The 26724-nt window shown below is 37.9% G+C and overlaps 9 protein-coding genes across 17 annotated transcripts; 5 read left to right on the top strand and 4 right to left on the bottom strand.

Moving 5' to 3' along the window:
• Positions 1–31: 31 nt before the first annotated feature.
• Positions 32–4519, bottom strand: AT1G07380 (Neutral/alkaline non-lysosomal ceramidase; the record flags this gene model as incomplete). Of its 2 annotated transcripts, NM_001331696.1 has the most annotated exons (11): positions 32–486; positions 872–1166; positions 1256–1425; positions 1511–1574; positions 1656–1781; positions 1871–2141; positions 2253–2517; positions 2607–2951; positions 3053–3261; positions 3370–3736; positions 4314–4519. In NM_001331696.1, 10 exons carry the CDS (start codon positions 3705–3707, stop codon positions 227–229), a joined length of 2343 nt encoding a protein of 780 aa, NP_001321129.1. In that variant the 3' UTR covers positions 32–226. The 2 variants fall into 2 exon arrangements, with proteins under 2 accessions (NP_001321129.1, NP_172218.1); NM_100612.2 differs by lacking the exon at positions 4314–4519 and having other exon boundaries at positions 71–486; positions 3370–3704.
• Positions 4520–5019: 500 nt separating this feature from the next.
• On the top strand, positions 5020–10299 carry RLP1 (receptor like protein 1; the record flags this gene model as incomplete). Of its 5 annotated transcripts, NM_001160846.1 has the most annotated exons (12): positions 5291–5597; positions 5975–6130; positions 6230–6301; positions 6408–6482; positions 6576–6647; positions 6740–6814; positions 6919–6993; positions 7073–7134; positions 7206–7277; positions 7420–7432; positions 7521–7589; positions 7849–10218. In NM_001160846.1, 12 exons carry the CDS (start codon positions 5291–5293, stop codon positions 10050–10052), a joined length of 3252 nt encoding a protein of 1083 aa, NP_001154318.1. In that variant the 3' UTR covers positions 10053–10218. The 5 variants fall into 5 exon arrangements, with proteins under 5 accessions (NP_001322740.1, NP_001322741.1, NP_001154318.1 ...); NM_001331698.1 differs by lacking the exons at positions 7073–7134; positions 7206–7277; positions 7420–7432 and having other exon boundaries at positions 5020–5597; positions 7849–7932; positions 8020–10214; NM_001331697.1 differs by lacking the exons at positions 7073–7134; positions 7206–7277; positions 7420–7432 and having other exon boundaries at positions 5020–5597; positions 7849–10291.
• Positions 10300–10323: 24 nt separating this feature from the next.
• AT1G07400 (HSP20-like chaperones superfamily protein) lies at positions 10324–11181 on the top strand. The gene has a single exon (NM_100614.3). The coding sequence runs from the start codon at positions 10546–10548 to the stop codon at positions 11017–11019; it is 474 nt and encodes a 157-aa protein (NP_172220.1). The 5' UTR covers positions 10324–10545; the 3' UTR covers positions 11020–11181.
• Positions 11182–11427: 246 nt separating this feature from the next.
• Positions 11428–12922, top strand: RABA2b (RAB GTPase homolog A2B). Its single transcript, NM_100615.3, has 3 exons — positions 11428–11531; positions 11639–11832; positions 12073–12922. The coding sequence occupies exons 2-3, from the start codon at positions 11668–11670 to the stop codon at positions 12550–12552; spliced, it is 645 nt and encodes a 214-aa protein (NP_172221.1). The 5' UTR covers positions 11428–11531; positions 11639–11667; the 3' UTR covers positions 12553–12922.
• Positions 12923–12952: 30 nt separating this feature from the next.
• Positions 12953–15900, top strand: SMO2-1 (sterol 4-alpha-methyl-oxidase 2-1). 2 transcript variants are annotated; one of them, NM_100616.3, is made up of 7 exons: positions 12953–13337; positions 13985–14122; positions 14370–14515; positions 14656–14775; positions 14864–15076; positions 15175–15255; positions 15359–15900. In NM_100616.3, the coding sequence occupies exons 1-7, from the start codon at positions 13308–13310 to the stop codon at positions 15429–15431; spliced, it is 801 nt and encodes a 266-aa protein (NP_563789.1). In that variant the 5' UTR covers positions 12953–13307; the 3' UTR covers positions 15432–15900. The 2 variants fall into 2 exon arrangements, with proteins under 2 accessions (NP_563789.1, NP_973777.1); NM_202048.2 differs by having other exon boundaries at positions 13228–13337; positions 13985–14515; positions 15359–15695.
• Positions 15901–16143: 243 nt separating this feature from the next.
• On the bottom strand, positions 16144–18226 carry HAI2 (highly ABA-induced PP2C protein 2). Its single transcript, NM_100617.3, has 3 exons — positions 17551–18226; positions 17146–17457; positions 16144–17061 (listed from the first exon to the last, which is right to left on the bottom strand). The coding sequence occupies exons 1-3, from the start codon at positions 18052–18054 to the stop codon at positions 16549–16551; spliced, it is 1329 nt and encodes a 442-aa protein (NP_172223.1). The 5' UTR covers positions 18055–18226; the 3' UTR covers positions 16144–16548.
• Positions 18227–21582: 3356 nt separating this feature from the next.
• On the bottom strand, positions 21583–23189 carry AT1G07440 (NAD(P)-binding Rossmann-fold superfamily protein). Of its 2 annotated transcripts, NM_100618.5 has the most exons (5): positions 22984–23189; positions 22698–22905; positions 22409–22625; positions 22110–22216; positions 21583–22022 (listed from the first exon to the last, which is right to left on the bottom strand). In NM_100618.5, the coding sequence occupies exons 1-5, from the start codon at positions 23061–23063 to the stop codon at positions 21834–21836; spliced, it is 801 nt and encodes a 266-aa protein (NP_172224.1). In that variant the 5' UTR covers positions 23064–23189; the 3' UTR covers positions 21583–21833. The 2 variants fall into 2 exon arrangements, with proteins under 2 accessions (NP_172224.1, NP_001318941.1); NM_001331699.1 differs by lacking the exons at positions 21583–22022; positions 22110–22216 and having other exon boundaries at positions 22227–22625; positions 22984–23128.
• A 134-nt stretch (positions 23190–23323) lies between these two features.
• On the bottom strand, positions 23324–24734 carry AT1G07450 (NAD(P)-binding Rossmann-fold superfamily protein). The gene is made up of 5 exons (NM_100619.3): positions 24587–24734; positions 24247–24454; positions 23898–24111; positions 23707–23813; positions 23324–23621 (listed from the first exon to the last, which is right to left on the bottom strand). The coding sequence occupies exons 1-5, from the start codon at positions 24652–24654 to the stop codon at positions 23436–23438; spliced, it is 783 nt and encodes a 260-aa protein (NP_172225.1). The 5' UTR covers positions 24655–24734; the 3' UTR covers positions 23324–23435.
• A 622-nt stretch (positions 24735–25356) lies between these two features.
• On the top strand, positions 25357–26499 carry AT1G07460 (Concanavalin A-like lectin family protein; the record flags this gene model as incomplete). 2 transcript variants are annotated; one of them, NM_001331700.1, is made up of 1 exon in its annotated part: positions 25357–26375. In NM_001331700.1, one exon carries the CDS (start codon positions 25407–25409, stop codon positions 26373–26375), a length of 969 nt encoding a protein of 322 aa, NP_001321767.1. The 2 variants fall into 2 exon arrangements, with proteins under 2 accessions (NP_001321767.1, NP_172226.1); NM_100620.2 differs by having other exon boundaries at positions 25599–26499.
• Between the last annotated feature and the right edge of the window lie 225 nt (positions 26500–26724).

Raw genomic sequence — 26724 nt, forward strand, 5'->3', positions numbered from 1 at the left:
ACACTAACACAACCGTAGTTGCCTATACCTGGATACTTAAACTGTATGTGAACATTGACATGAAAAGGTATATTGGATTCCATTAGACTTCTCAACATCAGTTCTTTGACACCATTCTGTACTCTCTGGCTACATTTGTGTAGTACATGCAAGTGCACAAGACAGTGCATCAGGTAAACCTAGTATAATACAAGTTTACTATGTATCTACTTTGGTTTCTACTTGTTTATGTTACAACGAAAGCACTAGAAGAGCCTGTGAAATGATGGACTGACCCAAAAAGCTTCTTTGCAGCACCAAAATGGGTGATCCTATAAACCCCTGGTGATGCAGACTCGGGAATTCTCCATTCCACAGTGGCCTGACTCCGGGAGCTCAGCTTTTTATGCCTCGACCACTTGAACCTCAGACATAGATCATCGTCGTCATAAACCGGGGTCCAAGTCTTGTCCTTCTGCTCTAGTCTCTCCACCAGTGTAAACGTCCCTGTCATGAACATAGTATCTCTTCTTAGCATCAAAGTATGACAAGTCACTTATTTTGAAAGGATCCATCACTAAGAAGTAGACATAAGCATATGCAATTTTAGAAATTTATGAGCAATAATAACCCATGAGAAATTCACGTCAGCAAGAATAGTTAGTATTTCAATATTTTCACTTTTAAAAGCTCACAGTTTTGCATCAACGCGACTATGCTCCATGGTTAAGGTTATTATCCTTCATCACAGAATTAGAGAAAAAGGGACAGAAAAGCTTACAGGCAAGCACAAGTATAGTCTCTATAGTAACTTGTTTCAAAGAAATATTACTCGAGAAATTAAAAAAAAAACTCAAATATTATTTTTTCTATTGGGTTTGGGTGATGATACCTTCTGTCAGTAGATCGTTTCTAGGGCAGGCTGACCGGAATACAACGGTCACCTGGCCGTTTCCTCTCTTCAAAGACAAGTTTTTAGGAACATCCGAAATAACATCCCCGAAACTGTCTCCGCTAGGAGTTGTGTCCATCATGACTGGTGTGAGGAAGCTTAGTTGCTTGTCAAGGAGATCCGGCGGTTGAGGCCCCGGTTGAACAGGCATATCAAGGACGAGAGATTTGGAGAGTTTCTTGAACTCTTGAATGTAGCCACTGAGGGTGTGTGGCCCATATAACGTAGATGCACCCTAACAGATGCAACCATTGTAACACATGCATATTAATGTAAGAATACGAACTCTTGTTTGTTTAAAAGGGCCAGTAGATAAGCTTTTACCTCGTATCTCTGCACTTGATACTCCTCAAAAGTAGTCACATACTGTGAGTAACCATTAGCCAATCCAGCTATCACAACGTGAATCTCACCGCTCAAATCTTTATTACCACTGTTTTTAAGTTGTGTTTTCACTGCATAGCGGAGACGCCTTCCAGCCATAGTTGTAAATTCTGACAAGAAAGATAGACAGGATTATTAAACATCGCATCACTAGTCAAAATTATTAATTGTGACAATCTGCAGATTCTCCACTACCTCCAGGAACGCTGAGAATGAAAAGTTGTCCAATACGTAGAACTTGCAATGAAAGAATTGACGGCTGGATTCAAAACGACAAGTTAGAGTAGAGTCTTAATACTGTATACAAGACTCATGGAAGTTTACATTTTTAACTACTTACAGCCCAGTCATATGGCTTTGTCATTTCTCCAGTGTCAAGCAAGATAGGTTTTGGATAGTGACAATCGATTTGTTTCTTGTCCGGTGTTTTAAGAACATTTCTCACCAATCTCCAGAAAGGGTTCCCCTGATTTAACCAAACGTAGACTTAAGAATTGGAAAGCATAAAGGCAATATCTACTTATTGGATAATGCATTATGAATTTTACTGAAAACCTTATCATCTCCTTGTGTAAAATCAAATGCTCCTGGTCCATCTGTGGTCCCAGCAGCGAAAGCAAAGCCCATTGCCGCAGGACATGTTTTTACAACTTCTGATTTCCCATCTTTTTTAGGAAGTGTCACATTGAGCTGTGAAAAGTCAACATAAACATGGCGGTAATCAACCTTCCCTTGTAGCTGTTCAGATGCTTTGTTGAAAAGTTCCAAAGCCATCTTGAATTGTCTCTCACCAATTATACGTGTACTTTCAAATTCATCAGGATAGCTGAAATGATAAAGAAAAATAGGTCATGAGAGTTTACCATAAGTTTGTGCTATCCAAACTTGTAAGACGACCAAAAAAAAAAAAAAAAAAAAAAAAAAGACAGGTGAATACCCTGGTCCACGCCCATAGCACATCTCATTTTTCCCACCACATGTACTGTGATTGAAATCACAAGGAAGACCAGTGTCCAGGCAAAAGGCTCCAAGCACATTTGGGCTAACATCTCCACAGTTCGTTTGACAGAAAGCAGAAACGAAGCCAGGCTTATCCGCCTTCCTCAGAGCACTCCTCACCCGCCTTGCAGAACTTGAAATTCTAGTTACAGGCTTACCAGGTTGTGACTCAAAGTAAGATGCAAGCTCTAGCAACTCGTGATCTGCATCGGACCAAACACACTGAATATTTGATCGTGTTCCATCTTTATAGACACAATGTACAGCAGTTATAAAGGCGTGGTAAACTTACGACTGTCCTGATGATTCTCGATTAGGCTTGAAACTCTTCTAGGTATCTCATCTGAAATAAACTCTTCAGAGTAAGATCTTTCAGCAGTATTCTGTTCATACCAATCCTCCATAAATCGTGATGCAGCGCCCTTGTTGTCCCCACTGATCAAAGAGTTTGTACGACTCATGGAAGTTCCATGGGTAGCAAACCAATTGAAACTACCTACTGGACCCCATTGATCATCCACAAACTTTAAGAGAGTCATTTCCTTATCAACGTTGTACTTGTGTTTACTCCTTTCTTTTGAAGGATTATTAAGATATGCACTTGGACTGCGGTTTACACCAGCATCCAAGAGTTCCCCTGTAAGATAAGTTTAAGTAGCCTCATGAGAATAGCAGTTCCAAAGATCATTCCTGCAACATATACGTACAGATCCAGAGAGAAGAGGATATGGTCCTTACCATTATTGAGAAAAATTGATCCAGGACGAAGATTTTCGTGAGCTTGTATGATACTGTTCTCAATTCCATCGACAAGGGCATCAAACGACTGACGAACAAATCCAAGTGATGTTACGATATACACCACATACTGAAGATACCCCCCTGGACCAGCATGGGTATGAATACCACTGATGCCAACATTCTGTTCAGTATATAAGTCCCCATATCTGCAAACAACAGCTTAATTATTCCATCTCGATCATCATACAGACTTAGCTACTACAATCTCATTAAAAACTAAGGCTAGTCAACCGAGGAAAAGATTAGGTGCGTACCGTGCCTTGAGTCTCTCGATCACTTTTAGTTTTACAATTTGTGAAGCCATGCAAGCATCGAGGTTAACAAACACAACCCGCTTCCCTTGGGGCTCAGAGACAATGAAAGTCCTAGCACGGAGCCTGAAGTGAATACCAGATGCTACTTGCTCCATGTTAGCATAACCCATCATATTAACATCAGCAGCCGGGCCAGTAATGTCATAGCTTCCCAATCCAATCAAATATTCAGAGTGAGAGTAAACTCCTCCACCGGTGAGCAGAAAAAGCACAGTCGAAATGTAGAAGAAACTAGGAAAACAAGTGTTCCATAATCTGACTAGAGATAGCTCCATCATAGTGAAATCTCTCAACCACTTCGCATTACCTTCTATGCCATAAAAACACTGTTACTGACATACACAACACTGAATCTTTGGGAAAGTAAAACTGAAAATTATGTAAATTACTAGTTACTATCAATAGATTGTATCTAATCTCCTAATAGATTCTCCGTCCAAAGACATGACAAAGCAAGTGTAAATAAATATAACTATAGGGTCCAACAAATTAATATTTTTATGGAAATGAATAATCTTTGTGACAAGATCAGTTTGACATTCCCGATTCTCAATCAGAAGTTCACCAAAAAATTCCCTGAGCACACCGAACTGAGAAGACTAATCACAGGCCAAAAGAGATCCATAAAAAAAAAAAAATGAAATCCGGAAATTCAGTTCAGCTAATACATGTGATTCTTCTTCATTAGGAAACTGAATAAAGTTTAGTAACTATATACTTATATACTAAAAACACCTAAAAAGCCACAAAAGATCACTTTTCCCCCATATATGTTACAAGCAAAATAAAACAGAAATTTGAAGATAGCCATGGTGAATCAGCAAGATGCTGAGTACATGCAATCGGGCAAGAACAAAACAACAGAAGAGAAACTAAAATCTAACCTGATCTCAGTACGGGATTCTTCTAAGAGAAACAGGAGATATGAGTCAGGTGGAAGAAGAAAGGAATATGATGCGAGAAAGTGAGAGATGATGAGTGAGGCGAATGAGAGAAAGAGTCTGAGAGTCGAAGCAAAGTAATGAAATTGGTGGGAGAGATGATGCATTTCATTATTTTGATCGTCCCCCAAGAATGATGACGACTCATTTGACTTTATTAAAGGTGCCAAACCCATATCAGGTCTTGGCCCAAAACTTATAGTTGGATCAGGCTTTTGAGCTTTAACCTTACCTGAAATTGAATATTTGTCCCCAAATGCAAAACCTACATATATAAAATAGTAATACTTTTAATAAACTTTATATGAGTAAATACTAAATAGTTGACGAAAATATATAATTTTTTATTTTAAATTTTTTTTATTGTATTATCATTTTAAACTTTTATAAACTAAAAAAATAGTGTAAAGTATAAATTTAAATCTTTAAAATTACACGTAAACATAAATGCAAAATAGAGAAGAAAAAAAACGTAAAAGATATCAATAGGATAGCTTTGACTCTCCTACTTAATTTACGCAACAAAACACAAAGGTCCCTTAGAGATGTTGATAGCTACTGGTGGATGGTAATTAGGCATGCATACGTTCGATGGATATGGACTCATCGGTCAATTCTCATTTTGGAGTTGAACACAAAAGTCCAATATGGGTTGAGTATTTCGTGGACTCGTACAGTTTATATTCACATCTTACAATTCTATTCTTGGCAAACTATGCAATCTCTTTAAACTTTGGGCATCAAATCAAATTATCAGTTTTTCTAGCAAAAAAAAAACAGAGAAAAAAAAAATGAGAACAGACGAGAGAAGAAGGTGGTGGGTTAAACCGAAGAAGCATATAACTTTGGTGTTCATAACAATAACAATGATAATTCAATTCCAAATGAAAGGATGTGTAAGCTGTGTGGAAACTGAACGGATGGGTTTGTTGCAGCTCAAGTCGTATCTCAAGAATCTCGTTGATGCCGAAGAAGAAGAAGAAGAAGGACTTAGTATTCTCAAGTCATGGACTCATCATGAAGGTGATTGTTGCCGTTGGGAGAGAGTAAAGTGTAGTGATGCTATTAATGGCCACGTCATCGGTCTCTCACTGGATAGACTCGTACCGGTCGCATTTGAGTCGCAAACTCGGTCTTTAAATCTGTCTTTGCTTCATAGTTTTCCTCAACTCCAAAGCCTTAATCTTTCGTGGAATTGGTTCACTAATTTGTCTGATCACTTCCTTGGTACGTCTCTCTAACCGAACATTTCTCAATTTTCCCACTAATTAATGTCTGGATACCAACAACAAGAAATAGCGGTTCAGGTTTAAACCGGTTTTAACCAAATACAAACAACCTCACGAAAATCTCTTCCAACGGCAACAATAGAAACAGAGTCCTTTTACCGTATGGTTTTGTCTCTAAGATCAGCCATAGCTGATTTATCGAATAAGAATGTGTATAAAGTTCAATATAAGATCTTGATGATTGTGTGAAATAAGGGTAGGGCGCGTGAGTTTGATTCTGTAATTTGGTATATTACATAGTGCACATAAAGTGTTCGACAGTTTGTTTGAAAGAGAATTTTAGTTTTTTTTTTTCCCTTGCATTTTTGTTTTCAGGTTTTAAGAGCTTTGGGACACTAGATAAGCTCACTACCTTAGATTTCTCCCATAATATGTTCGACAACAGTATCGTCCCGTTTTTAAATGCTGCGACATCGATTAGGAGTCTACATCTTGAGTCTAATTACATGGAAGGTGTCTTTCCTCCTCAAGGTTATGTATTTCTTCTATATGTTTGGTTCTCTTTTTGACATTTTTGTATATAATTCAATTGGAGATGGATTTTGACGGCTTCTTGTTCTGGTGTGGCAGAACTTTCAAACATGACAAACTTGAGAGTGTTAAACTTGAAGGACAACAGTTTCAGCTTCTTATCTTCTCAAGGTAAAATATGTCAACAAACCTTTATATAGTTTTGTTGTTCCAAAAGAAAAGAGAGAACTAAAGAATTGATGTCAGATGACTGACTAAGTGTGACATTGAGATGCAGGTTTAACAGATTTCAGAGATTTGGAAGTACTGGATCTCAGTTTCAATGGTGTCAATGACTCTGAGGCTAGTCATAGTGAGTGGCTGCCTTTTTTTGCTTTGTTTTATGGAAGTGCTTACCTCTGCTGACTTATAACATCACTTATGAATGTGTTTCTTGGTGGTGCAGGTTTAAGTACGGCGAAACTGAAAACACTAGATCTTAATTTCAATCCGTTGTCAGATTTTTCTCAACTTAAAGGTAGACAGAGAGTACCAGGGGATTTACATACATGATCTTTATCCATTTCTGTCAACTTTCCAATTATAACTTGTGTTTTCCCGGATCTTCAGGTTTAGAAAGCCTCCAAGAGTTACAAGTCTTGAAATTACGAGGAAATAAATTCAACCACACGCTATCTACTCATGGTAAGTGTTATAAAACTGTTCTTGCAGAAGTGACTTATGGCTTAAAGAAGGCAATCAAATGTATTCTGGGTTTTTCTCCTAAGAATGTTTATTTTGCCTGGCAGTACTGAAAGATCTTAAAATGTTGCAAGAACTGGATCTCAGTGACAATGGGTTCACAAATTTAGATCATGGCCGAGGTAAGACATATATAGAAAGTAAAACTTGCTTGCTCTATCCTAACTGGTTTAATCTATCTACTTTAACTTTTTTTCATAGACGTTGATGAGAGTAGAAGTGAGAAGAGATTTGATTTTAGAGAAGTTGTTCAGAAAGTCGAGGTCAGAAATTAAAAGTTCAGCAAGCAACTATGAAGCCTAGTTTTCCTGGGTATCTTCTATAGCTATTGTAGACCCTCTGGATAGGATTGCGTCTAAGTTTCCAGATGAGCATAACACACCACAAGTCAGTTACTGTGGGAGGGGTTAAAGAGACTAGAATCAGATTATGATAAAATAATTCTGGATATTGTTTGGTTTGGTGTAGGTTTTTGTGGTCAATAATTGAGAATAATTTCGTTGAATCAATGTCTCATTGGTGTGTTACATTTGGGTTGGTGAATATAGAACGGTTTCCTGGGTTGCTTAACAGTCACTTACATGCTTATTAGAAGTGGAGCATGCAAATCTTTATCTATTTATGTATCCTTATGTTCTTTCAACTGCAGGTTTAGAGATTCCTACATCTTTACAAGTATTGGATTTCAAAAGAAATCAATTGTCTTTGACCCACGAAGGTGAATATTACAATAATTTTATCTTTCTTATCTTATGCATTTTTTGGTCTAAACAGAAGAGTCACACTTTGGTCACCCTCCTAACTGAATTTATACATAGATAGATTGTGAGAACAGAAGAACTTAATGAGTTACATGGCTATGAAGTCTAATTAGTTCATATGATGATGGAGTTGGTGAATATCTTGTTATTACTCTCTTTTAAAGATGAAGTTGATGATTATTCTGATTTCTTACACTCTTATTTGATTAATTTCAGGCTATTTAGGGATTTGCAGACTAATGAAACTCAGGGAGCTGGATTTGAGCAGCAATGCTTTAACAAGTCTACCTTATTGTTTGGGTAACTTAACGCATCTTCGAACTCTTGATCTATCGAACAACCAATTGAATGGAAACCTGTCTTCCTTTGTGTCTGGTCTACCATCAGTGCTTGAGTACTTGTCGCTGCTTGATAATAACTTCGACGGTTCGTTCTTGTTCAACTCACTGGTCAATCAAACAAGACTCACAGTATTCAAATTGTCATCAAAAGTTGGTGTGATCCAAGTTCAGACTGAGAGTTCATGGGCTCCATTGTTTCAATTGAAGATGTTATATTTATCGAATTGCAGTCTTGGCAGCACAATGCTCGGCTTTCTCGTGCATCAGCGTGACTTGTGCTTCGTTGATCTCTCTCATAACAAGTTGACAGGAACATTCCCGACTTGGCTTGTGAAGAATAACACAAGGCTGCAGACTATTTTACTAAGTGGGAACTCATTGACAAAGCTTCAACTACCTATTCTTGTTCATGGCTTGCAAGTTCTCGATATCTCGAGTAATATGATATATGATTCGATTCAAGAGGACATAGGGATGGTGTTTCCAAACCTGAGGTTTATGAACTTTTCTTCAAATCATTTTCAAGGAACTATACCATCTTCGATTGGGGAGATGAAAAGCCTACAAGTCTTGGACATGTCTTCTAATGGTCTATATGGGCAGCTACCTATTATGTTTTTAAGTGGTTGCTACTCGCTAAGGGTTCTGAAGCTCTCCAACAATCAATTACAGGGGAAAATATTTTCGAAGCATGCAAATCTTACTGGTTTAGTTGGGCTTTTTCTTGATGGCAACAATTTTACTGGGAGTCTTGAAGAGGGTTTATTGAAGTCAAAGAATCTTACTCTTTTAGACATATCAGATAATAGGTTTTCGGGCATGCTTCCACTTTGGATTGGTAGGATATCAAGGCTTTCCTACCTATACATGAGTGGTAATCAGCTAAAAGGTCCTTTCCCTTTTCTACGACAGAGTCCTTGGGTTGAGGTTATGGACATCTCACACAATAGCTTCTCTGGTTCGATACCAAGGAATGTGAATTTTCCATCTCTCAGAGAACTAAGACTACAAAACAATGAGTTTACGGGTTTAGTTCCGGGAAATTTATTCAAGGCTGCGGGATTAGAAGTGCTTGATTTGCGGAACAACAATTTTTCTGGAAAGATACTGAACACTATTGACCAGACATCTAAGTTACGTATTCTTCTTCTACGGAATAACAGCTTTCAAACTTATATCCCTGGGAAAATATGTCAGCTAAGTGAAGTTGGTCTGTTAGACTTGTCTCACAATCAATTCAGAGGCCCCATACCATCATGTTTCAGTAAAATGTCTTTTGGTGCAGAGCAGAATGACCGTACCATGTCACTTGTTGCAGATTTTGACTTCTCATACATTACATTCTTGCCACATTGTCAATATGGATCACATCTTAACTTGGATGATGGTGTCAGGAATGGTTATCAACCAAAACCAGCAACCGTAGTGGATTTTTTAACGAAAAGCAGATATGAGGCGTATCAAGGTGATATTCTCCGCTATATGCATGGTCTGGATTTGTCGAGCAACGAACTATCGGGTGAAATTCCAATCGAGATTGGAGATCTTCAGAATATCAGGTCCCTGAATTTGTCAAGTAACCGCCTCACAGGCTCCATACCAGATAGCATTTCAAAGCTGAAGGGCTTAGAGAGTCTTGATCTATCCAACAATAAGCTAGATGGAAGTATCCCTCCTGCGCTAGCCGATCTCAACAGTTTAGGATACTTGAATATCTCATATAACAATTTATCAGGTGAAATCCCTTTCAAAGGCCATCTTGTTACCTTTGACGAGAGGAGTTACATAGGCAACGCTCATCTCTGTGGACTTCCTACAAATAAAAATTGCATCTCCCAGAGAGTCCCTGAGCCACCAAGTGTGTCAACGCATGCCAAAGAGGAAGAAAATGAAGAAGAAGGTAATGTGATAGACATGGTGTGGTTTTACTGGACTTGTGCTGCAGTCTACATATCTACATCCTTGGCATTGTTTGCTTTCCTCTACATAGACTCACGATGGTCCCGAGAATGGTTTTATCGTGTAGATCTATGCGTTCATCATATTCTACAGTTCAAGCGTTCCTCAGTCTGCAACTGATTCTGTGGATTAGCCAAGGTATACACCACTGGAATAACACAGTCTTAAAATGCTTTCTTAGTTGATCCAAGTTAGATGAGAAAAAGCTTTTGTATACAAAATATATGTCTTCGATGTCAAATATATACATGATACCAGTTTCAATTTCTAAACATTATCTCATAATATTTGGGCCTCAGGAGCCCATTATAGCCCATAAAACGCATAACGGCTGAATAGAGTCGTACTGTACTTGAAATTGAAAGGCATCTACTAGTAGACTCTAGAGTTTTCTGGATTCTGTTTTCCAATCTTTTCATCGTTTTCGTGTGAAGTTTAAAGAAGTTTGGGACCCGTAAATTCTAGAAGCTCTGGAGATTTCTTGTTCACCACTATAAATACATCATCCGAGTCACCAGCTTTGCTCAGAAGTAGAAATCGAACTCGCCGGAAAATCGTAATTAGCTATCTCAGCATTCCAAACATCTCTTTCGCTTTCGAAATCAAATCGAGAATGTCGCTTATTCCAAGCTTCTTCGGCAACAACAGGCGAAGCAACAGCATCTTCGACCCGTTCTCACTCGACGTTTGGGATCCATTCAAGGAACTGCAATTCCCGTCGTCGCTCTCCGGAGAAACATCGGCGATAACGAACGCACGTGTGGACTGGAAAGAGACGGCGGAGGCGCACGTGTTCAAGGCCGATCTGCCGGGGATGAAGAAAGAGGAGGTTAAAGTGGAGATAGAGGACGACAGTGTGCTCAAGATCAGTGGAGAGAGACACGTGGAGAAAGAGGAGAAGCAGGACACGTGGCATCGTGTGGAGAGGTCGAGCGGGCAATTCTCGAGGAAGTTTAAGCTGCCGGAGAATGTGAAGATGGATCAAGTCAAGGCTTCCATGGAGAACGGAGTTCTGACTGTGACGGTGCCTAAAGTGGAAGAGGCTAAGAAGAAGGCTCAAGTTAAGTCTATTGATATCTCTGGCTAAAGCCAATTAGCTTATGGGTTTCATGTTTATGCGTAAAGACTCTTCTGATTATGGCTCTTGATTTGAATATGGCTCTGTGTTTTGGTAATGATGTATTATAACTGTTAATCCTAATAATTAAGCAAGGCCTTTATATTCTCGTTTCAATTGCTTTTTCTGAAGATTTTAGCCGTAAATTCGATTTTAACTCGGATGGGACCAACTAAACTTAAGTTTAAAGGTTGAATTTTTAATTTAGATATGCAATTTGCATAATCTGATCTTAGTTTTGGTATGACTGATTTGTAACAAAGTCTTATAACAAAAAGTTGAAATTTAATGAAATTATTTCTTCCGTGGTAAACAAAAAAAAAAGAATCTCAAAATTCGAAACTAAATAAAAGGGAGTTTCCGTTTTCACCTCTTGGGCACAAAACCCGCAACGTATAAGGAAAGGAAACAGAGAAATACAGAAACAAAATATATAAAAAAAACATTTGTTCCATTCTCGATCCTTCCGGCTTGCTCAAAAGGTAAAATTCGATTTTCTAGGGTTTCGATTTGCTGCTTTTTGATCTCATTGACGATGATTAGTTGTAGTTTCTTCGATCGATGTTGACGTGAATGTGTATATGCGTAGGTTGATCAGACGCTAGGATTTGAGAAGCAATGGCGAATAGAATAGATCATGAGTACGATTACTTGTTCAAGATCGTCCTGATCGGCGATTCCGGTGTTGGTAAATCCAACATTCTCTCTCGATTCACCAGAAACGAGTTCTGTCTCGAATCCAAATCCACCATTGGCGTCGAATTCGCCACCCGGACTTTACAGGTCATCTCTCTTCTCTCGCTTTCTCTAAATCTAGACAATTTCCCTCCAGATCAATTTGGTGTTTAATCTTAGATTGTGTCGTCGCATTTGCATCCTCTGATATTTGAACAGGCATGTGATTGTTAGATCTGAAGATCTTATGTTATGAAAATGAATTCTCGTTAGGGGTTTATTTTAATGTAATTGTAGCAAATGAAATGGCTCGTCTTTGTTCATGCTTGTATGTGTAATCTTGACTAGGTTGAAGGCAAAACAGTGAAGGCTCAGATTTGGGACACTGCAGGTCAAGAGCGTTATCGAGCAATCACAAGTGCTTACTACAGAGGAGCTGTTGGAGCTCTTCTTGTCTACGACATAACCAAGAGACAAACTTTTGAGAATGTCTTGAGATGGTTACGTGAGCTAAGGGATCATGCTGATTCCAACATTGTTATCATGATGGCTGGAAACAAATCAGACCTGAATCACTTGAGATCTGTTGCTGATGAAGATGGTCGCTCTCTCGCCGAGAAGGAAGGTTTGTCGTTTCTCGAGACATCTGCTTTAGAAGCGACTAACATCGAGAAAGCGTTTCAGACCATTTTGTCTGAGATTTATCATATCATAAGCAAGAAAGCTTTAGCGGCACAAGAAGCTGCAGGTAATCTTCCGGGCCAAGGAACAGCGATCAATATATCAGATTCATCTGCAACTAACAGAAAAGGATGCTGTTCTACCTAATTACAACAATCCAACTATAGTGATTACTAATCAATCAATCACACGTTTTGAGTTTTCTCTTCTGATCTCTTACCAGTTCGTTTCTTCTTTTTTGGTTTAATTTCAGCAAGTATAGTATACCTTTTTCTTTCCGGGTCTTTGTTTTTCCATATCGTATTGGATTTATGTTACAAGATTTTGCTTAGTTGTATTGAACTGTGATCATTCACACCATTTTCTGAAAAAAGAAAGATTTTTTTAGTATCTTGATTTAAAATCTCTTGAAGACATAAGTGTGAATGATTTCCTTAGGATTAGTTTTTGGTTTGGCCAGTTTATATGCTCTTTGATCATTGTAATAGTAGCAGCCAAAGTGGTCTATAAATTGTTGGTCAACCTCTTCTTGGCTTTAATGGGTTGTAATCCTTTTAACTTTTTTCATAATTTCAAATCTTGTTTCTGGTTTCAAAAATCAAAGCGAAATATACTAAAATAGGGTCACTAGGGAGGTGGAAGAGGGTGATGTGCACGTGGGGATGTGTTAGCAATAGCATTCATTTACTCCACCGAAAAGGCCCTGACTCTGATAGAGAGAGTGGTCTTAAAAAAATAAAAATAAAAAGAGTTGGTGAGAAAAATAAAAAAATATCTCAGTTGCCAGATATCTATTTTCATTTTGGTGACAGTCTGTTGTTTGTTTCACTCGTGGCTCCTCTCCCACCTCTTTCTTCTTCTTCTTCTACATCTCTTCCCATCTGTCTCTCATAGATCCATCCATGGCTTCCTTCGTGGAATCTGGTTGGCAGGTACTCTCTCTCTCTCTCTCTCTCTCTCTCTCTTTCTTCATCATAATCTCATCTATCTAATCCTGCTTCCGATTCCCTCGTTTTCCGGCGATTTCCTCCGTCTCGATGACTTAAGTTCACTGTATTGTGATACATGCGTTTTTTTTTTTTTTAGTAATCCACCGGTCTGGATCCATCGGATTCAATTTGGTTTCGTGTCATTGCAGTACTGTTTTAGATCTGAATTTGACTATGCTACTAGTTACGTTGGAATTTTGACCGTATTTCCAGTTTCCGTCTGTTTGCTGGAGCTTAAATGGGTGTAGATATTGATACGGGGCCTAGACACGCATGAATCATATAATCGAGCCCCTTTTTTGTGCTCTCTGTTCAATCGGTTTAGCTTACGGACTTTCCAATGATCGGTTACCAAAATCGATAAAACGCCGTTCTGATTACTGTTATGTATTGTTTTCGAGTCTGTTTCTTATACTTAGTGTGCATTTTGGGTGTCTTGTGTCCTTAACTTGGATCACTGAAACTAGTTTTTACTTAATGATAGTATTTGTTTCCTTTCCTTGGTGTTTTGTGCGTATTGTCTATCATGAGTTCTCATTCAGCACGGAAATTTTGTATCTGGAGCTGATCATTTTATGTGGTTGATGCAGTACCTTGTGACACATTTTAGCGACTTTCAACTGGCATGTATTGGGAGTTTTCTCCTCCATGAAAGCGTGTTTTTCTTATCTGGACTCCCTTTCATTTTTCTTGAAAGGCAAGGCTTTCTCAGCAAGTACAAAATTCAGGTTTATTCTCTTCTTATTATTTATCTTTTACAAGTGTCTTCTATGTATGCAATCATAGCTTTGTGTGATGGTTTGAATATGATAGTCTAGAGGTTGATCCCCAAGAATTCAGTCTCACGTGAAAAGTGTTTTCTTATGACAGGCTGATGTCCATTTCAGCGATTACTAATAATTGTGAATATGACCCTTTTCTATGCTTCTCTTACCCTTTATGGTCAACACATACTTTTCTTTTGTCCCTATGCAGACAAAAAATAACACACCTGCAGCCCAAGGAAAATGTATTACTCGCCTGTTGCTTTATCATTTCTCCGTAAACTTGCCCCTGATGTTGGCCTCCTACCCTGTCTTCCGAGCCATGGGAATGCGAAGCAGTTTTCCTCTGCCGTCCTGGTATTGATCTTAAACTCGTCCATTTGGCAATAAAAAGAAAGAAAAACATAATCAAAAGATGTCAGTGTTGAGCATCATGAAAGAACCTGAGCTCATGTTTGATCAGGTATATAAGACCCTCTTTGGTGATGGTCCTGCAGGAAAGAAGTGTCTGCCCAGATATTATTCTACTTTATCATTGAGGATTTTGTCTTCTATTGGGGTCATCGGATCTTGCATTCAAAATGGCTGTACAAGAACGTGCATAGTGTGCATCATGAGTAAGTTTCAATGTTCACCATTTTTTTTTTCAGTCTTGATACTTGAAACTGTGAGTTTCTGAAAAGCAACCATTTCATGATATCACAGATATGCCACACCATTTGGTTTGACATCAGAATATGCTCACCCCGCTGAGATTCTATTTCTGGGTTTTGCTACCATAGTCGGTCCAGCTCTTACTGGCCCTCACCTAATTACTCTCTGGTTATGGATGGTGTTGAGAGTGCTGGAGACAGTTGAGGCACATTGTGGTTATCATTTCCCATGGAGCCTCTCAAATTTTCTTCCTCTGTATGGAGGGTAAGATCACACATCTAGCCAGCTCTTTTGAAACTTAAAACCATAAGACATTTGTATTAATAGATTTTACTATTATTATTTTTGTGATTTGGTTACAGTGCTGACTTCCATGACTACCATCACCGACTGCTATACACAAAGTCCGGAAACTACTCTTCAACTTTTGTGTATATGGACTGGTGAACCTCTGAACTTGTTTAATATCTCTTCGCTTTCCAGAACAGATCTTTAGTTGTCCTGATATTAATATCCAGTGTATAATTCGTCTCTGGTGTTCTTCAGGATCTTTGGTACTGACAAGGGGTACAGAAGACTGAAGACCCTTAAAGAAAACGGTGACATGAAACAAACGTGAAATTGCCACTTTGGATTGCAGAGTACATTTGTCTTAGAGAGGTCTTATTCTGCAACCTCTCCTTTTCTTTAACATTTTGCTTTCAGGTTGCTGCAACGCTCATGTGTCTTAGTTTATTATGTCTGACTAGAATTGCTGCTCGTGTGGCCTATTTGAAAAAACATATGGTACTTCAACTCAGTATGTGTTTAGGTTGGGCAATTAAAACATTTTGTATGGGTCATCTATTTGAAGCTTAATATATCCTTGTCTCATTTTTCTGTATCAAGTTTAGATGTTGCGCTACCAAATTTTTGGGTAGGTTATAGCCTTATAGGATTCAGATGAAAATATAATACCCCAAAATTCTCGGCCCAAATGCTTTGGGAGTGTTGGTTCGATTTTCCTTCTTAATAAAATTCTTACATTACATGACAGGTAAGTTAATTTTGATTTTCCATCAGACCAGTGATCATGTTTAGATAAAACAGTCTGATTAGGTTCATATTCAGATCTCAATCAATTACCCGACACCGACACCGACACGTACGAATGCGCATATTAACATATGCATCGTTCCGGTGTGTCACATCCTCTTTACGTGGTGTAGGGTTTCTACTTTTACCTCTTCGACACGTACTCCGTCCTCTTCCCAATTATCTTCTCTCTCTTTTCGTTTCCGTGAGATTTTGAATTTCTTCCAACACCAAAAAGGCCCACTCGTTTATAGAGATTTTAAAATCTTTATCAACAAACTGAAAATTCCCGGTGATGTTCTCAAAGATCACCACGCGTATCCGAGTTAATTGGTTTGCTTTAAAAGCCAAGAAAACATATACATACTTTTTTATTAATTGAATTCTGAACTGATTCCACCTAGACAGTGACACATTCCGGCTTCCTTTTCTGTTTGTTCATTACACACCGAAAAAAGGCAAGAAAAAAAGGTTCAGAACAAAAAAGACCCAACCATACCCGGTTTAACCGCTTTCAGTAAACCGGGGTTTTTTTTTTAGACCTAATGCTTTTTTTTTCTCTCTTTTGGGTTCAAAGATTTGAGCTACCTTCGTCCCAAGGTAAAAGAATCATTTTAAACAACACAAAAAACGGTGGAGTAAGAGTGATGAGGAGATTAGTGTCAAGCAACGTGTCTCTTTCTTCTTCTTCTGAGATCAATAACGACGACGCTTACGTTGTCACTACTGTGTTTTGCCAACGCCAGCTTCGTCAGCAATACTGACGCCTCCGTACATGCTTTGTCCGTGATCTCTCCTCTCTTCCCGTTCTTTCTTGACCCCACCACCTTCTCCTCTTCTTCTTTCCCTTCTTCTTCACTCCTCCTCCCCGGAGTCTGTGTTTCTCCTCGCCGTCTTCCACGACCACTTTTTCTGTTGAGACACATGCGCACCATCGTACACGCTGCCTCGTTCGTCACTACGTCCCATAGCCCGTCCGTCGCTAGAATCAGAAACTCATCTTCCTCAGTCCGATCCGTAACCGTCACTTCCGGCTCCGAAGTGACGTACGGTTTTAAATAATTGTCTCCTATGGCTCGTGACATGGCTAAAACGCCTAAGACTCTTGCACCGTCCCAGTATATCACTCGTCCTCCTGCTTCTTGGATTCGATCCAGCTCATCCGGACGATCAGGCTGTTCATTTTCAAACGTAAACAAGAGTTAAAATCCACTAAATCAAACAAATCAAGAAAGAGTTAGAAAGAGATAAAGACTGACCTTATGATCTGTAGAAAGAGGTACTGCTTTACCATTCCTACAAAGAACTGCTCTTGAGTCACCGCAATTCGCAACAATGATCTTCTCCGGCGTAATGACGGAGACAACGGCGGTGGATCCAACAGCGTCACAGTCCGGCGTTTGAAGCTCACACCTACAATTAGCACTCATCACAGTTTCACCCCAACGAACAACCTCTTTGTCCATACGTGTGAAGCTACGCTCCATCATCTTCTTCCATTCTTCTTTCTTATCCGACAACGCTTCTTCTTGCACTAACTCGTGAAGTCTCTCTTTACACCTAGCCGCAACCTACAAAAACGACATCGTATATTTCAATCAGGCAAAACCGTAAATATATCAATAATTTTGAAATTTTCAAATTAGGGTAAAACGGCGTCGTACGTGAGAACAGCCATGGCCGTCGTAAACACCAAAATAGTGCCATCTTGTTCGAGAAAACTCCGTTTGTTTCCGTACAAAAGACGGATGTAACGCAACCGCATCTTCCATATCTCTTCTTCTCCCGCACACCGATGCGACGCCGTATCTCGGCCTCAGATCCGTCTCTTTAACCGTCTTCTTCGACGGAATAACTGCAACATCATTAACCGATGAATTTCCATCGGAGATAGAGACGTCACTGTCTTCAAGTGATACACTCTCTTCTTCAGGAGAGCTTTGAGAAGGTGACGACGATGCACAGTTCATAAAATCGTACTCTTCTTGTTTATTTCGCTTATTATAAATCCCTTCAGATTTATCCTCCTCCTCCGTCGTCGACGCCGTGGGATTCATCTCCGACGGAGACATCCTGAATCGCTGGACACCGATCCTCCACTTCCGGCTAGACCACAACGGTCTTGATTCACAAGCCGACGTCTCGTCTTCATAACAAATATCCGCCATAACTCGATCGCCGCCTCTACTAAATATTCCGGTAACGAATCTTTTGAACGTCAATTAATTTCCGACGAAATATCTCTCTCCAAAATTTATTTTATGTTTATTACAAAAACAAAAAAAGAGTCGAATAGTGTTTCTTTTTTTTTTGGTTATACCACGCAGTTGAATAAATATCATCGTTACACGTTACAAAGCGTGCCCATTTATATACCCATGCGGCCTACCGCTTCATTAAACATTTTAAAATTCCTTTTTCTCTTCCTCGTTTTCAAATTACTTTTAACTTTTGATTTTTCTCCCTCCGCCTTCAAAAAATCTTTTACTCTAGCGACGTGACGTGTTGGTCTTTCGTCTAAATTAGAATCAATCTTGACCGTTGATCTGGTCACTATAGTATCTAGAAATGGACCACGTAAGCATCACGATCAGGTGGAGATATACGTGGCCCAATGACAAGGCAACAGAGGGGAGGAGGAAGTTCCTTTCGCGCCACGATTGTGGTCCACTTCTTTCTCAGGAAGACCTTTTTTGTCCAAATTGTCTCTGTGTCTCCCTTAAAGATAAAATATCTATCTAATCAACGATTTTTTAATTTTAAAGAATCCCATTACGTTAGTTAAATTTTTATTGTAGTTAACCTTAATTTGATCTAAATTAGGTCAACTTTTCAAGACTAACGAATTAAGTACGAAATTGTATACAGCGATTTTGCGATCATCTCATTAAAGAATTTATATACTGTGAACTAAAATTAGGTTACACTAAGACACGTACGTTAACTTTTCATATGAAAATTCTTTAGTTTTGTTTTTATGTAACCTTTAACATCATATTACGTTATTTCGGTTAACACTTAAAAGGTGCTTGGGAATTGTTTAGCTAAATCCTCTGTAGGCTGGTTTGGACTAAAATTTCTAACATATTAAGACCAGAGCTTTTTGTAGTGTTAAAAAAAAAAAAAAAAAATCTAACATCATAACTAATGATTTTGATATGAAAGCTTATGATATTTTTTACCAAAATATGCTTGTAATATTTTTGTCTTGTCGTGTTTAAAACATTTGCAAAGAAAGTGTACTAGTAATCTCATACCAAAATCATTTAATTGATATATAAAATAAAGTTATAACCATTTACCTAATTAAAAATGAAAGAAGTAGCGTGCATATATCCATAATTTTATCCGGATCTCCTATAAATTAATACATTGATTCGTTGCAGAAGTTAAGATTGAATTCAGAGTACTAATACATCATTTTTGAATCAGACCAAAAAGATTCTCAGCACTCAAAAGCATTGCGTTCAGCATTTAATAATAATTATAGTTAGAGTACGTACGGAGAGAAAGAAATTTAACTATAACGTATATAAGATTACAAATACAATCATGAATTTAAGTCCAAATCTGTCTCCATCAATTGGATTTGATATAAGCACCAGATCAGCTAGATTTCACGCAACTAAATCTCATCTGTTTAATTACCTGTAAAGCTGTAGTTACATTCATGATTACCTAAATAATCCTCGAGTAATTAAAAATTGAGGCCTCCCTAAAGTCACTATGAAGTAGAAAGTGAAAAATGAAAAAGCCGTACAGAGGACACGTAATTGTCTTGGAATGAGGAGTTATATTGTTAACCGTTAAAAGCCACAAAACAAAAATAAAAAGAAGATAGAAAAGGCTTTTTGGTGAAGCAGTGGCCCAACCATTTACCTCTACGTTTCTCCTTTGTTTCCATTCCGGCGAGTGGGTCTCACCTCCTTTATAACGGAATCTGAGGGCTCTCTTTTCCTCCACCGTACACGTGTTACCATCGTAGCTCTTATGTTTGGATATTTACCGACTACTGTTGCAGTGAAGTTAGGTCACTTTGTCTCTCACACACTCTACTCTCTCCAGTGAACGATGACAAGCTTTAATGTGTCTCTCAAGTCTCAACTGTAAAAAAAAGAAGCTAATTGGTGTTGCAAATGTAAACATTGCATAAGATAACGTTTCGCTTATAAATGAATAACTGCAAGTCTGCAAAATCATTTACTTTTGAAATAATAATACGTACTACTCACGGGGGCGATCGATATATAGTTTGTGTTTCTACGTTTTGATCAACAACAAAAAATTTGATCATCAAATTCCGTACTTTAAACAAAAACATTTTATCATGCTCATGTCATGTATAGGCAGTACTCTTCTATTGGTTGTTTTCAAGATCTCAAGCTCTCATTTGGCTTGTCTTCTTCATGGAAAATCAGTACTTCATTAATTACATCCACCCTATTAAAAGCAAACATTAATTGATGTACCACCTACAATTTTTTTTTCATCTTTAATTTGGTTTCGCAACACTTAAGTGCTACTACAATCATGAATCAATAGTTTTGCTCATGATCTAGCAATAAGGAAAAAAATGAGTTTGGGAAAAAGTAAATAGCATTGTGTGAATAAGACCATCATCGCTCATCAGAAACTAAAATAAGATATTTGTGATGAGTGTTACTGATCAAATCTCATTAAAATGGAAATGGAGAGGATTAAATGGGCCCTCTCGTTCGTGTACCCACCGATCCAACCAAAATCACTGTAATTGAATTGACTCCCAATAGTCCAATACTGAAGGTGCTAGAATCATGCATTTGGTAGGTGACAAAATCATTCAGTTTCTGTTTTTGGAATATAGCGTATGAGTTATCATGACCTTACAATTAATATATGGATTTGATAAAGTTGGTATTATTTTAGTAGAAATATCCAAAGTTTAGTGTGCATGGTGGCAATTGGCATGCACCTCGACCTAGGCCTACGATACATCCATGTGTACTTACGTGGTCATTTACTTTCTGTTTTTTTTTTTTGCTGCAACACTTCTCGTTTAATTTTAGGTTCTTTGAACTTTTGAACTTAAATTGGAATTTGAAATAAAGTTAAAAAGTTAAGAAAAAAACAAATAACCAATTTACTTACATTCATTGCATCGTGACAACTAGTCGTAATGGTGGAAGGTCAAGAAGTTGTTTTTGCTTTTGGACAATATATTACATATTTTGAATATAATATGGAGTGTTTAATGTTGGAATTAGTATTTCAAGTGCGGATTCTATATATCATCGTTTATGTTACAACTTACAACGTACAAGATTAATACTTTGATAGTACGTACGATTTATGAAAAACAGTTTTTATTTTATTTTATTTTTTGCTTTGTTAATTTAGTTTCTTTACTTGAAAACACAGGCTATTAATGAAAGTCACATAGTTATAAGATTTTGATTTTTGGGATTTATTTTCTTAAGAATATATATTTTGCAAATAAAATTGTAATTTCATTATATCGGCCTCAAATTAATGTAAATTACTCATGAGATGAAATCATCAATTTTGTAATAGGTTCAACTTGCGTCCAAAAAAATAAACATGAGGTGCATGTCAAAATTGACTACAGAGATTGAATATGAGCAATATGCATGTATTTTATGGAAACGGACAGACGATGTTCTGGATCAGGATAAAGCCCTAATTATTTTGGATGGGAGGACAAAATACTACTTTTTATTTTACACTTATTTAATCACTATTATTATAATTAGGATGACACACATACTTTGAAGTTTGAGAGCAACGGAACTGAAAAATCCAAGCAAAATTTAAATCAGAATATTTGAAGTTTCCTTTTATTTTCTAAAGTGTTACGGCCAGAATCCATACTTCCAAACCGGGCTTAGCCCAAGATGACAATGTTCAAAGTAATGAAGTTGAAAATGTGTTTGTTTTTGGATATTGGATTTTAACCTTGTGGCTGATAGGAGAAGCCATTGACAGTGAGACCTCCATCGACACAAATGGTTTGACCAGTTATATAAGAAGCTGCAGGCATACATAGAAAAGCCACAAGCGAGGACACTTCTTCAGGCTCCCCGAAACGCCCCAACGGCTTTCTTGATATCACCACTTTCTTGAACTCATCATCATACACCTAAAGATTATCGTCAAGGTCAAGAGGTCAGCAAAAGCTAGAAAGAGAGATGTATCTTGGAGAAAATTTAGCTTATTAGTATCTCACAGCTTCAGCCAAAGGAGTTGCGATGACTGCAGGAGCCACAGCATTAGCCCTAATGCCATCACTAGCCCACTCACATGCCAAGTTCCTTGCTAGCTGATTCAATGCCCCTATGACACACACACACACACACACACACACACATGGCCTATGATTCATTGTTTCAAAAACCAGTTTATGACTTTGCATTTACATGTGAAAACTATTGTAAGTAAAAACAAAAACTTCTATTGAAAGTCTCAAACAGAGATGTGTTTTTGTTTTCTTGGTCAGTGACAGTATCTAATAATTAGTATATAAACCTTTCGTTGCAGAGTAGATGGAGCCGACACTAGCAGATACAACTCCAGCAATAGAGGACATGAAAATTATGTTCCCACATCCTGAAGCCTTAAGCAGAGGATGCGCAAGCTGGCTCAGATGATAAGCAGATTCTAAGTTTGTCGAAATATGAAACGAGAAATCTTCTGCTGTGTAATCCAGCGTTGGTTTTGACCGAATCGCTCCCAAATTGTTTATCTAATAATCAAAAGATTACATGAATCAAGATTTAGGCTAAATGATAAAGAGTATTAAAAAAGATTAACTTACGAGGATATCGAGCTTTCCACCAAACATTGAAGACACAGTCTGCATTAGCTTTTCTCTCTCTGGTCTCAAAGATGCGTCACAGACCGAACCAGTGACTTGAAAACCCTTCTTTTGCCATTTGCTTAAACACTCGTTAAGCTCATATTCGTTTCTAGCACAAGTATGTATTACTGCTCCAAATCCTGCAAATTCCTCTACTATAGCATGCCTATATATTTGATTTAAGAACTAGAGATCACAATAAAGTTTAACTCTTTCAGGAAATATGGAAAGATTTGGAGCTTACCCGATGCCTTTTGTTCCACCGGTTACAAGTACGGTCTTGGCCTTAAGGCTCCATCTCTGGCTTTGCTCTGCTCCAGCCATTTCTCTCTTATCTTGAAGTGTACGATGTGAAGAGATAAGTGGAGCAAACACAAAGTTGATTGATCATTAATCAATCATTGGAGATAAAAGATGAAGATGATGGGCCGGGTCCATCAGGAATATCTCAGACTCAGAGGATCCAAATCTTCATATCAACGAATCTTTTAGGCTTGTCGTATCTTTACGACATAGAGGTGATCATGGAATTCAAATTTTAATCACACATTCACTACTAAGTACTACCATTCTAACATCTCTGCTTCATATATAAGCTTGACCTCATTTATTTTTGACATAATGTAGTAAAACTTGACCAAATGTTCATACATCATAGAAATTGTTAATTGTAGAAGTGTTTTCTAGGGTTTGACCCTATGGCTTATAGGAGAATCCATTAACAGTGAAACCACCATCAATACAAATGGTTTGTCCTGTTATATAAGAAGCTGCAGGGAGACAGAGAAATGTCACCAGCGACGCAACCTCACGTGGCTCACATGCACGTCCTAATGGGGTTCTTGAGAACATAGCTTCCGCAAATATCTCGTCTTCAAGATACTGGTAAGTCCACATTCAAACCAAGATTTAGGTTAAAAACGAAAAAAAAAAAAATTATGAACAGAAAAAAAGATTTTTAGTTTACTTTTTGGACAAGAGAAGTTGCAGTGACCCAAGGAGCTACAGAGTTAGCCCTTATGTTGTCACTGGCCCATTCACACGCCAAATCTCTTGCCAGTTGATTCAAGGCTCCTACATATAAATAAAGCTTAGATGTGTATATTACATAGTTACACATACAATTATCACTAGTCATCAAAATTGTGATCTATGAACCTTTTGTTACACCATATATGGTAGATGTGCCAGAGACAACCCCCGTTACCGAGGAAATAAACACGATATTCCCATTTCCCGAGGCTTTAAGTAAAGGATGTGCCAATTGGGAGATGTAGTAAGCAGATTCCAAATTGGTAGCCATTAAACTTGAGAAATCTTCAGCTGTACTTTCTAAAGTTGGCTTTAATATGTACTTGCCAACATTGTTTATCTGCATAATGGCAAACCAATGACGTTATTAAGGTATCCCAAACGCCCATTTATCCTTTTTTTTTTTGCTTTACAAAAACCAATCAAGACCCAAATGAGACCATAAGAACCTAGGAAAGCTTGAAGAAGACCTTACAAGGATGTTGAGTTTGGCACCAAATAGAGAAGAAACAGTCTGCATCAATTGCACTCTCTGAGGTCGAGAGGAAACATCACAGATTGAACCACTCACTTCAAACCCTTTTGCATGCCATCCACTTAAGCATTCGTTTAGCAGAGTTTCGTCTATGTCACAGATGTGAACTCTTGCACCAAAGCCTACAAGTTCCTCCACTATTGCATACCTAAAGTCAAGCTCAACCTCAAATCTCTTTGTTTCAAACTTTGCTTGAATATTATATTCTCACCAAAGAGTGGATATATAAAAAACAGAGTAGAAACTAGGAAACAGAGCATTTGGGAGGAAGAAAACGAACCCAATTCCCTTTGATCCACCGGTTACAAGAGCAGTCATACCTTGAAGACTCCACCTGTTAATATCCATTGTTGTGTTGTGTGTGTGACGACACTTAGTCACTATAGCCACAAGTATAATCAGTTAGAATGATAAGCTTAATGGTTGGCAATGAATCCGACGTACGAAACAGATAGTTGAACAAACATGGACCTCTCGTTTTGACACTGGCTTGAAACTCGTGGATAATACGAATCAGTAGGTCTTTTTAATTTCTTTTTAAAAATAAGTTAGGTGAGATATTATTTTTTTCTTAGCCAATGATAGTATTTCAGTCAGCTAGTGTGATGTTGGATTCGATTGTTGGGTGCACGTACTAAGCCTGTGATCCTAGTCATTTGCATTATAATGAGTTTAAAGATCTCAATAATACCCACATTTAGCCGGTTGTTGATTATACACATTTGTTGTTAATTACTTTAAGTGATGACATGTCTCAGATCAATGATTTTTTTATGTAACCAAATAGGTATAGATTCTTACTTGCACGTATATTTCCCAAAAACCTTGTCTGGTTCTATTTTATTGTATGCTAGTTTAGGAAGTTTAAATCCATCTCCACAAGTTAGCTCTACGACTTATTATCACGATCAGCTAAACTAATACTTGAACTGTTCAACATTATAATTTCTTTGGAATTGACTGTCTTAAAGAAGTTTAACAAATGGTCGAGATTTTTTCTTTCTTTTCATGAAGCCTATATATGAGAGAACAATTCAGACAAGCAACTTCACACAGATCAACAAAACAGACTTTTATTTCTTCTTTTTAGTTGCTCATCAATGGCAATTACTTTCATATCAATAGCTCTATTCATAGTCACCCAATTATGCTTCGTTTCTTGCGTGCTAAGTCAACAAAACGAAACCAAATTTCTCTACCACGGATTTTTCGAAGCCAATCTACTCAAGTATGGATCCTCCAAGATCCTCCCTAGTGGCATCTTGGAGCTAACAAACAGCTCACGAAGACAAATGGGTCAAGCCTTCTATGGCTTCCCCATAGCCTTCAAAAACAGTACTAACTCATCAAACTCGTTTTCTTTCTCCACAAGTTTCGTTTTCTCAATCGACGCACCAGGTCATGGCCTAACCTTCCTCATCTCGCCGTCCATGGATTTCACGCAAGCCATGCCGAGCCAGTATCTCGGTCTCTTCAACACTACAAACAATGGAAACTCCACTAACCGAATTCTCGCGGTAGAATTTGACACAGTAAAGTCCAACGAGTTTCTTGACATCGACGATAACCATGTAGGCATCGATGTGAACGGTTTGGTCTCCGTTGAATCTGCACCAGCTGCATTTTTTTCCAACAAGCAAAGCAAGAATATAAGCTTGAAGTTATCGAGCAAAGACCCAATTCGGGCTTGGATCGAATACAATGGAGTAGAAAGGCTTCTCAATGTCACATTGGCTACCCTTGACACTTCTAAGCCTAACTTTCCTCTTTTGTCAAGACAGATGAATCTTTCTGAGATTTTCATGGAGAAAATGTATGTAGGATTCTCGGCATCCACAGGAAACATTACGAGTAATCATGATGTTCTTGGATGGAGCTTTAGCAGAGAAGGAAAACCACAAGACTTTGATCTTAAACTACTTCCTTCGCTTTCAACCCCGTCGCCATCTGACTTTGATGACCTTGATCCCATTCCAGATCCTCCTTCAGATTCAGCAACCGTAAAGCCTAATCACACCAAGACGATGATCATAATCTGCACACTTGCAATAATGATCTTTATGATATGATTGAAGGAAGAGGCAAACACATTGGTCTTATGATAAAGTTGGATGAGTACTCTATTTATGTAGTTACATATATCGCCTCTAAACCTTTGGCAATTACATTGTTTGGTCTGCTTTTTTTTCCAACCACGCGTAAATTGGTTTGTTGTTGTTACACAAGTTAATTAATTTTTGATTGCCAAAGAAAAAGTTGTAATTTCATTCTCAAACTCTTTGCTTGTCATAAGTTTTTAGATGATTTAGTTTTTAACAGAATGGATCAGGTGAAGTCAACGAGGTGTCATATAAAAACGTAAATAACAAATTTTTTGTATTCATTAAATTTTTTAAAATCTATTTTCCTTTTGTATTT

The sequence above is a fragment of the Arabidopsis thaliana genome (genome assembly GCF_000001735.4).
Source record: "Arabidopsis thaliana chromosome 1 sequence".
In the NCBI taxonomy this organism is placed as follows: Eukaryota; Viridiplantae; Streptophyta; class Magnoliopsida; order Brassicales; family Brassicaceae; genus Arabidopsis; species Arabidopsis thaliana.

Coding starts and splice junctions, on each gene's coding strand:
- AT1G07400 (NM_100614.3), top strand. CDS start 10,546: ATGTCGCTTATTCCAAGCTTCTTCGGCAACAACAGGCGAAGCAACAGC.
- RABA2b (NM_100615.3), top strand. CDS start 11,668: ATGGCGAATAGAATAGATCATGAGTACGATTACTTGTTCAAGATCGTC. Junction 11,833..12,072: donor TCGCCACCCGGACTTTACAG/GTCATCTCTCTT, acceptor AATCTTGACTAG/GTTGAAGGCAAAACAGTGAA.
- SMO2-1 (NM_100616.3), top strand. CDS start 13,308: ATGGCTTCCTTCGTGGAATCTGGTTGGCAG. Junction 14,123..14,369: donor TCAGCAAGTACAAAATTCAG/GTTTATTCTCTT, acceptor GTCCCTATGCAG/ACAAAAAATAACACACCTGC. Junction 15,256..15,358: donor ACTTTTGTGTATATGGACTG/GTGAACCTCTGA, acceptor GGTGTTCTTCAG/GATCTTTGGTACTGACAAGG.
- HAI2 (NM_100617.3), bottom strand. CDS start 18,054: ATGGCGGATATTTGTTATGAAGACGAGACGTCGGCTTGTGAATCAAGA. Junction 17,458..17,550: donor ACGGCCATGGCTGTTCTCAC/GTACGACGCCGT, acceptor TCGTTTTTGTAG/GTTGCGGCTAGGTGTAAAGA. Junction 17,062..17,145: donor CTCTTTCTACAGATCATAAG/GTCAGTCTTTAT, acceptor GAAAATGAACAG/CCTGATCGTCCGGATGAGCT.
- AT1G07440 (NM_100618.5), bottom strand. CDS start 23,063: ATGGCTGGAGCAGAGCAAAGCCAGAGATGGAGCCTTAAGGCCAAGACC. Junction 22,906..22,983: donor GGTGGAACAAAAGGCATCGG/GTAAGCTCCAAA, acceptor TCAAATATATAG/GCATGCTATAGTAGAGGAAT. Junction 22,626..22,697: donor GTGGAAAGCTCGATATCCTC/GTAAGTTAATCT, acceptor TTTGATTATTAG/ATAAACAATTTGGGAGCGAT.
- AT1G07450 (NM_100619.3), bottom strand. CDS start 24,654: ATGGATATTAACAGGTGGAGTCTTCAAGGTATGACTGCTCTTGTAACC. Junction 24,455..24,586: donor GGTGGATCAAAGGGAATTGG/GTTCGTTTTCTT, acceptor GCTTGACTTTAG/GTATGCAATAGTGGAGGAAC. Junction 23,622..23,706: donor CAACTTCTCTTGTCCAAAAA/GTAAACTAAAAA, acceptor TGGACTTACCAG/TATCTTGAAGACGAGATATT.